A 9,482-nucleotide genomic window follows, 5' to 3' on the forward strand; every position below is an offset into this window, starting at 1 on the left:
CAAGAAAGTTCATTTTCACTGTATAACTTGAAAGATGAAAAGCAGAGGAGCTTGTTCAGTCTCCCAAGCTCCACAGGTTCTGCCAAGTCCTGTCTTTCTGTTTCACCAGCCCAGCAAAAGACTATGACATTTTGCTCCTTAGCTTTTGATAGTGATTATTCCGACTGACATGTTCCGGTTGATTTTCCAGGTGCGTTATGCAAGTGTAGCTATTTCAATCACAATTTATTCTTCAGGTCTGTTGTCATTTTAATTCCTGGATTTATTTGACTCTGGGTGTTGCACATAACTGTGCAAACTGCACTGTGGGGCTGTATGTGAAGCAATGAGTTTTTTTCATGAACATGGCAGCCTTCTGGCAGTAGGCAAAAAGCAGTCATGCCTAATTTACTTTAAAATGTTATTGCCAAGTTTTGTGTGTAGAAGGGATCATACACTGCTTATTCTGCTGAAAATGAGGTCTGAGGGAAGGATTTCTTTTGGCCTGAGAAGGCGGATGTGCTCATTATTATTTCATCTCTCTGCTCTTAGCAGAAATACTATTGTTTTCTAATAGTTGTCATTCATCTTTAACAGAAGAAGATATGTAGGTGCTTACCTAGATTGTTGTTAGAGAGAGCAGTGCCAGCAGGGCACAGGAGCACATCTAAGTCTGTTATAATATTTAAATCTATTTGAAACTTTTAAATTAAATATATATGTAATAAGATGTCTGCAGCCTGGGGCTTTACTGTTATTTTTGTACCAGTTTCTGTGGCTCACGGTTCAGATCTTTGGCCTATTTAAGTTAATGGGCATTTTATGATTGATTTCAACAGAGTTAAGATTTGGCACAAGGCTTCTTGCATCACTGTGGGTAAATGCCCTTGTGTGAGAAAAACAGAACCCTAACATCTTGTTACATTCACCAGCTCCAGCATTTCTTTTCCTTTCAGGCAGTTTTTTCTGGTCATGTTACTGAATTTCAGCCTTATTTGTCTCATCTGTATCTCTTAGCTAATCAAGAACTTCACCCTATGGGTTTCTAGTGTGTTAACATCTCAACAAAAAGCCTAAAAAGGTGGCACCTATAATCATACAAGATGCAAAAGAAAAATCATTTATGTCTTGTAATCTTAAAAGGACTGTAAAATGTGTAGCTCAAAGGTCAGAAGGTATCAATGTGATCATCTATTGTTATGAATACAAATGGATTAATATTGCTATCCCAAAATAAAAGACCTTTCTTATCTTTGCCTTGATTATAAAGTCCAATATTTCTTCACTTTGGCTAGTTTCTATAGAATGATTTCAGGGGACAGTCTAGTGATCTATTTTGGTGAATTAACAAACAGTTGTTGTCTAGCTAATGTATTTCCAAGCATTATTATTTAGCTGATATTTCAAGAAATGAGGTAACATCACTTTTTTCCGTTTATACATTTTGTTCAGAAAGGCTGTAGCTTGTGAAAGCTCATGACTCTCTGAGCAAGTTCAGACTATAAGGTGCCCCCGTGCCCTGCCTTCTATTTCTTAGGAAGTGACAGACAGTAACATGGATCAGCAGATGGGGGAGTCTCCAAATTCTTGGCTGTTCTAAGGAATGTTGGTATGGTAGCTATGATGTGGGCCTCTAGCACCCGTGTAACACGCCGCCTGTGCACACATGTGACTGCTGTCAGTCACATACAGGCAGTCACACAAGGCTGCCTAGTGGTGGTCAGCAGAGCAGTGGTACCATGGGCAGCTGACATCTCTGTGGAAACTGTTCTTTCCAGTCCCTGCTGACTTTGTTAGCCAGATCTCAGAACCAGTGCTGCCCCCTGCCCCCATCCTCTTTGTTCTGTGAATGGCCTACACATCATCTCTGGGTAATGTCATCCATAAACATGCATTCAACGACCATTGCTATGTAGATGTCTCACAAAGCCTCATGTCTGCTCCTGGCTGCTCTTCTGTCTGCACTAAAACTTGAGCCTGCCTCTGTCGTCTCCCTGTGGAGGCTAGAAATCTGTGCAAGTTCAACATGGCTACAACAGACCTCTAACTTCTCCCCACCTTAGGCCTCACGTCCTTTAATTACTATAAGCAACATCCCTGTCCCACCTTGTGTCTTGGATTCGATCTGCGCATCCTCTTTGACGCAGACCTCTTGCTGGGGTCTCACTTCCAGGCTGCATCTACTCAACCCTAAGACACAGACTTTCCTGCCCAGCCACGCAGCTGGCTCATCACCCCATACCTCAGTGACTGCAGCACCCTTTCCTCCAGGCTGGACACCTAGAATCTCGCCTTGCAGGTGCCTCTCCAGACTGCCGCTGCAAGAATCATTCTTCTGGCCCCCAGCTTGGTCCATGTCATCTATCCCCCATGCATCCCTCCCGCCTTTTCCAGCCCACCAGCAGAAGCTACTTGTCTTCCCTGTCATGGCCCTCCCTGCCACCTTGCATTCAGTATTGAAATGTTGAACCCCTGTCAGATTGGCCTGGGCCCCTGCCTTTGTCACCCACTGGCTATGTTTCCAAACAAGCCCTTCTCGCTTCCACCCACGCTTAGGAGAAGCTCCCTGTAAACATGCACAAAGCCTCCTTGTCCTCCTCCAAAAACCTTCTTAAAACCTGCTGCTGCTTTGTTGCCTTCAAAAATTTGACAGCAGCTGGGTGGCTGGTGCGCTGAGCCCACTGCCTGTCAAGCTGACTAATATTGTCTCCTTGCTTCCTTGTGCTCCCCCCGGTCTGTCTGCATCCATCTGTTGTCTCTGCTCTTTTACACTCTGAGAAAGGGACTGACTTTTGTTCCAGGCTTGTACAGCACCTGGCACAAAAGGTCCTGCCCATGACTAAGGCCTTAGGTGCCACAGTATTAGCAATAAGATTTACAGTGAAAAACAGAAAGGTGGGGCTGAGATGGTTCAGATTTGTTCGGGCCCCTGGGCTGCATCAGATACGTTGTGCCAAAGGCCTCAATCTGTTCTTAATGTCTCTTAGCCGTTCATGCTGTTCATTGGGGTGGGAAGAATCTTTTGATTACACCCTGATGTGAAAAAGAAACAGCTCAATCACACTGCTTAGTCTTTCTCCCACAGTAGAAGAGACCAGCTAAGTCCTGTGTGTGGCAGTGCATTTTAACTGTTCTGGACTACCCAGTTTTTGTAGGCCAGTCTGTGGAATCGCTGCTCAGACTCTGGTTGAGGAAGGGTGCTGTTTCTTGGGAGGTTTCTTGTCATTTATTCACATTTTGGAGTGCACTGTTCCAGCAGGCAGGCTTGGCCAACGTGCATTGCTACACATGCCTGCCTTTGCAGCCTCGCAGTTAAGATGGAAGACAGTGGTGGGGGCTGGCAGTGCCCCAACAGGCTGGTCAAGAGCATGGAAAGGTTGCTTTATCTCAAACCATGCTTGGCAGTGAAGAAATTCTCCTGTTTTTGAACCAGTCCTTGAAATTCAGGTCCTATGAGGGATGATGTTGATTTTTTACGCTCTCTTGCACAACAGTGCTGCTGCACGGTTTTTCCCACTTTTTCTGTGGGTTTTTTTTGTATTCCTGTCTTTGTAATTCAGGATTTATTTATACTGTTGACTTCTTTGATCATAGCTTTCAGGCCTTAGTGTCTGATTTTCTTCCTGAATTACTTCTATGCTTCAGTTTTATTAGCATTTTTTCCTCTCTTCGGAAGCCCTTTCCTTATTCATATAAGGAGTTTACAGAGAGAAGGGTCATTGTGGGTACCTAGCCTGACCTGCTTAAGGCAGCAAATGAATTCCATTCAGAAGAGCTTGCATAAAGTCAGCAGACTTCATGTAGGGCTATAGCAGATATTCTAGAGATAGCAAAGGTTTCAAATGGTAGAGCTTCCGAACCTCGTTTCTTTACTTGTCTGCTGTTTGCATCTCAAACCAGCCTTTCCGCAGTTTTGCCTGGGATTCATGTCAACCTAGCCAGCCTATAGCCTTCCCCTTTAGAACTGATCTACCTTCCTGTTCATTCCCCTTTTCTGGGCTAGTCGAGAACATCGCATTATGACTTCCCATTGTAGCAGGGTCTCGCACAACCCAACACAGTAACATCCAGGAACAAACAGTATGCACAAAACAGACAATTGAGCTCTAGTCTTCTTTCAAAAGTCCAAGTATTTCTTATTAATAGTGATTCAAAAGTATTGTTTATTAATTCAGAAGGTCGCCACTGGGTTTTTATTGGAACGGTCTTCTAGCTAGCACAGAGAAAGGAGATGGTGGTATAGAAGGTAAAGCACCTTTTGAAAATAGGAACAGCCATGTAGTTCAAAAGAAGCCATTTTAAGTGAGGGGTAGAACTGACAGTGGAAAACTCAGCTCCTTCATCCTTCCTTGTGGATCCAGGATTATTTAGACTCGCACAGGAGATGCTTTTTGCCCAGGAAGGAAGCTTAAATCTTAGAAAACATAATCCTTCCTTTATTAATTGACAGTGGCAGTGACTTAACTACTGACAAAGTTCTGTAGGGTGGATTTGTTCCCACAGGTGTGAGGGGCACTTTCCCCGCTCCCCTCCTACCTCTGCAGAAGGAGCTGCTATGTCTGTGAAAGGAGTTTACAGACCCTTTGCGATCGTGGTTGCCACACATTTGCTCAGAGTTAAAAACCAGCTCCCTCCTGCCTTAGCAAATTAGTCTCACGTGATCCTGAGCCATGGGATGGAGCAGCCAGCTGGGGCTTCCCAGAGAAAGCAGCGAGTTGGGTCTGATGTGAGACCTCAGGATTGCTGAGAGCAGCGGGGAGGCCTCAGGACCTGACTTGCCTGAGCCAGGGCTGGAGGAGGCTGGAGCTGGGAGGCAGCAGCAGGACTCACATGCTGAACCCACTGGGGCAGGCTGGCAGCCGGGGGGCAGAGGCATGGTTTGGCAGCTGGCTCATCTGAGCTGGAGCCAGAGGGTGGGGGGCAAAGGAAACTGCCAAGGGACAGAGCATGACAGAGACTGCTTCTGTGGGGAGCTCCTCCGGGGGTGCCCCCTCCTAAGAGCATAGCTGTATGGAAGGGAGCAGATCCTGCGCTGACAGGGGGCTCAGATCAGGGTATCGGTGTTCTGGTCTTCTGACCAGCAAGTGCATTCGCGCCAGGGGCTGCCTTTCATTCCGGTCTTTGGCAGTAACTTCCAGGCATGATGCAGCACTAAGCTGTGTGGGGTCCCCTGGAAGAGGGGCCGTGTGTGGGCCTGCCCTGCTGCCTCGGGCACAGGCACATGCACAGCTGGTGCCCTGAGCTGTAGTATACCTGCAGAGCTCCCCCCAGCCTTGTCTCATCACCAACACAGCCATACCTCCATTATGTTTCCATGGCAATATGCATATAAAGGCCATTCTTTTGATTCTAAAGACTCCTGTAAAACAAGGAAACAAAATGGCACAATGCAAAAAAATGTTTAAGGGCGTCAGTGTCGAAGGTTGTGTGCGCTGTGGGGTCCAGGCGGTCCCACTGCGGTCTCCTGCACCAGGCGAGGGCAGTCACACACACAACACCGAGGTTGCACCAACAGGCCACATGTTCCCACTGAAGGGCCTGGCAACAGACTGAGAACGAGCCCCTGGGACGCCGCTGTCCCTCCCAGCTTGCAGCGCTATGGAGGCTGGGGCCGCAGAGATGCTCTTGTGAAGAGCTGCCTGGGAGGAGACAGTGCCTGGGGGAACAATGTCAGAGCCCAGGAGAAGCCAGGCCTGATCCTTCCAGGGACCTGAGCCCCTCTGAGGAGCTGGGGTGGGAACCCAGCCACGGCAAGTCCGTGCACCATCACTAATAGCAGGGCTGTGCCATGCTGGAGGCGGTGCGGGCCCTTCGGTGGGTCGATTGCTACGCTGGCAGGCAGCTGCCGGGAGAAGGCGGGGGCGTGTGGGCTTTGTTTCTGACGGCCTCGCCTAAGCCTGTTGCATGGTTACAGGAGCCTGGTGTCCTGCCGCAGTGGTGCCTACGAGTGCACGCTCTCCGCTAACAATACATGCCTGGCTTGGGGTGCTCTTCAGTGGGTGGGGGGGGGCGGGGGCCGGCCCCTGCCCGTGGCTTTTAGCCTGCCCAGCCTGTGGCATCAGCCCAGTTTCTGGGGAGTGCAGAGCATCTCAGGCTGCAGAGGAACGTGCTGCTGTGGCTCCAGGAAGGAGCAATGGAGACCTTTCCTCAGCCCGCCACCCCTGCCAGCCTTTCCCCATCCGCCGCCCCACCAAGGCCCGGGACAAACTGGTCAACCTCCTCCTGGCTCTGGCCAAGCTAGTCCTCTGGCTATCCAGGCTGAAACAAATGGGTTAGGAAGCGACACCCCAGTTATGTAAATAAATCTTGCCATTTTACTTGTTTGCTATAACGCACCAATATCTGGAACGCAACCAAGGTCTGTGCTCTGCTCACTGACCCCTGGGGGAGCACTCGTTTTGAACCTTTGACCCTGCACGCACACCCTGTTTTCTTATAAGTTGTCCCCCGTAATGTTTGTTTAATGCCGGGAGCCCAGCCGCCTTACGCAGGTAGAGTGGCGGCCCCTGAAGAATTTTTTTGTGAACAGCTGCTACAAACAAGACCTGCCCGGCGACCAGCCGGGTGCCGGTAACACCATCGGCCACCAAACGAGGGTGGCCCAAAGAGCCTTAAAGACTAAATAAGTTAAGTTAACAATAGTACCCCTGCCAGCCTTGCAGGGGGCTCCCAGCTGGTGCCTGGTGCTGTAGGCTCAGGACCCAGCAAGCCTCCTCTCCAGCTCAGCGACTGAGCATGTGCTTGAGACGAGCGGAATGAGGCCGGCAGGCAGATGCGGCTCCTGGATGAGAGTAGGGTCAAGAAGTGTTTTGCTGCCTCTCCCCCGACCGCAGGGAGTGGTGACTCCGGGGCCCTGCCCCAGCTCAGGCCTGCAGCCCCGTGCTGGGGTGAGGTTGGACCAGCACTGCCACCTGCTGGGCCACAGCTCCTCTCGCTCACCCGACATGCCTGCCTGGCGGGGCTCAGCACCTGCCCTGCTGCACCTGTCTACATGAAACGCGTCTTCAGGAGAGGCCCCGGGTTTGAGCCGAGTGATCAAAGTTGCAGCCCGCTCTGATCTGTCATTCCCATGGGGAGCAGTGTCATTAACGCATCAATCTTCTGATTCATCAGACGGAGGATCCGCCAAACCCAGAGCCCACGTGCACAAAACAGGATCCCAAACCCCGACAAACAGCTGTTCACTGACCCCCAAGTGACTCCAGTCCCTCCTGGCTCCAACTGCCCAACTCAGACTTATTCCCAAAGCCCCAGCTCCTGGAATCCTGTGACTCAGGCTGTTTCAGCCTTCATCAAAGGACAGGAAGTGAAAGCACTTGTGCCCTCTCAGTTCTGCCAGACACTCATTGAATCTGCCCATGACAGCTTGTGTTGGTTTCTTGTTACCAGTGTCGAGGAAACTGAACCTAATTTACGCTCCATGCGTGAGAGAGCCTTGATTTTGTACCCTGCGCCCAAGGCTGGACCAAGCTGGCAGAAAGCTGTGGTGTGAGCGAAGGAAGGCATTGCTAGGGCAGGGTGTGCTGAGAACGAGACATGGGAGGGGTCGGCAGGGCTCATGCAGCATGAAAGCAGGGGAGCAGCAGCCAGGAGTGCCCTTTGTGAGCCTCTGGGCTCCACTGCAGAGGCAAGAATAAGCGACAAAGCGAGGGACATGGGGCTCTGGTCTGAAAAGAGAAGGCACATGGGTGAGTCGCAGGCCTGCCGGCTCCACAGGCCCACTGCCCTCATCCCTGCTTTGAGAGTGTATTTCCGTGTGCCCCCCCGTGGTAGCCGGGGGTGGTTGTTCTGCCTGATATTGAGCCCCAGCTGTCCCCGCTTCTTCCCCAGACCCAAGGAAGGTCACTTTGTGCCCAGGAGGTGTCTAACCTCTTTCCCGACTGTACAGCTGGTTCAGTTTAAGGGATCACCGAACATGCCCAGATGCAGGGGGCAAGCACCCCAGGGAAGATGGGACAAGTGGCCTGGGGAGATAAAGCGAGCAGGAGGATGGGGTCTGCTAGCACTACCGGGACTGCTGGAGCTGCCAGCGTGGGGCACCCAGACCAGCTCTTGGCTGGCCCTGCTGTGGGCGTTCTGACCACGCGCTTGTAGGTGCAGCTACTGTTCATGGCTGTGACCAGCCCCCATGGTTCACAGAAGCCAGCGATGCCCCCGCATGCCACTGATGCTCAGAGCTGCCCACTTTGGCATGTAATGAAGGGGTTTTAGCAGGATCACTGGTGGCCACAGCCACACAGCAGCACCAGAGCATGAGTCCCGGCTGGCAGGGGCATACCTGTGTGCCTGTGCATCTGGCTGTTCATTTGTGCTGTCCAGTGGACGTGTGCACGTGCCCGTGTCAGCATCTCCATCTGTGCTAGGAGTGCTGCAAACAGCTGCATTTTCCTGGGCCCTGTGCTTCCTGCCTAAGCCTTTGCCGCAAGGCTCCCATGCTTCCTGCAGACCCCTGCTTGCCCGGCCTGAGCAGCCCAGTCCTGGCGCAGCACCACCACGCGGTCCCTGTGGCCAGACATAGGAGCGGCGGGAACCGGGGGCTCTGGTGCCAGCTAGGCGCCACTCACTGCACCCCGGGGCCCGCAGGTCTGGCCCCTGCCTGGCGCTGTGACCCACACAGCAAGCACAAGGGCTGAGGAGCCCAGCTGCCTGCCTGCTGCTCAGGTCCCACCCCTGTCAGGCCAGGGGCGATGCATGCTTCTCGCAGGGGCTGTGTGTGCTGGTGGACAAGGCCATGGCCCCGTGCCCCGTTGCAGCCAGCGGGATGTGCTCGTTCCCCATGCCATAGTTTTCGATGCTTTTGTGGCCTTTCCACTTGGTTCCACTTGGCTGGCCAGACATGCGGCTTGCAGGAGCTGCCATCTGCTGCCATTGGCGTGTGTGTGGCTGCAGCTCCCCCAGGGGAATCCACCGGGAGGGGAAGAATGAGGCTCTTGTGCCGTGGGGGCCCCTATGAGTGCAGCCCAGCTGAGAGGGGAAGCTCAGGCACCAGCGTATGGGCTGCAGAGCAGTTGCCTGTGCTGCTGTGACACTGGTGGGGGCACAGGGGCCCCAGGCTGCTCTTGCCCAGCCCACCTCTTGGCACAGGAGCAGCTGAGCCACCCCCACAGCAGTGTGGCTGGAGCTGGCCCAGGCCCAGGGCTCTGGACTCTGGCAGACCGGTCCTCCGAGGAGCTCAGTAGGGCCATGCCTGGTGCAGATACTGGGGACAGGGGCGGAGGCTGGTCCCCAGGGGCTGCAGGTGCCAGTTGTGGGGCCAGGCCCAGTCACAGCGGTGCTGGCCGAGGTAACCCCGTCCTGGCTCCACCTGCAGTTCGCCTCGGCCCAGCCCGGCCGGGCCCCGGGCCCTGAGGAGGCAGGTGCTGGGTGCCGGGGCTCTGGGCCTTGCCTCTGCCTGGAGCAGGGCCACCTCCCTGCCCTATTGAAACCACCCGGCCCGGCGCGCGCTAATCCCGCGGCCCCGTGTGCCGGCGGGGTCCAGCGCTGCGGGGCATCCCGCACCAGCC

At 52.9% G+C, this 9,482-nt stretch overlaps 1 protein-coding gene across 1 annotated transcript in view; it reads left to right on the forward strand.

Moving 5' to 3' along the window:
* Nucleotides 1-168, forward strand: part of CCDC36 (coiled-coil domain containing 36) — a 19,525-nt gene extending 19,357 nt beyond the window's left edge. The window contains exon 7 of the mRNA XM_025192977.1: nt 1-168. This exon is cut by the window's left edge and continues 1,167 nt beyond it. Within this exon, the coding sequence (XP_025048762.1) occupies nt 1-168 (168 nt within the window).
* The last annotated feature ends 9,314 nt before the right edge of the window (nt 169-9,482 follow it).

The sequence above is a fragment of the Alligator sinensis genome, unplaced genomic scaffold (genome assembly GCF_000455745.1).
Source record: "Alligator sinensis unplaced genomic scaffold, ASM45574v1 scaffold469_2, whole genome shotgun sequence".
NCBI lineage: Eukaryota > Metazoa > Chordata > Crocodylia > Alligatoridae > Alligator > Alligator sinensis.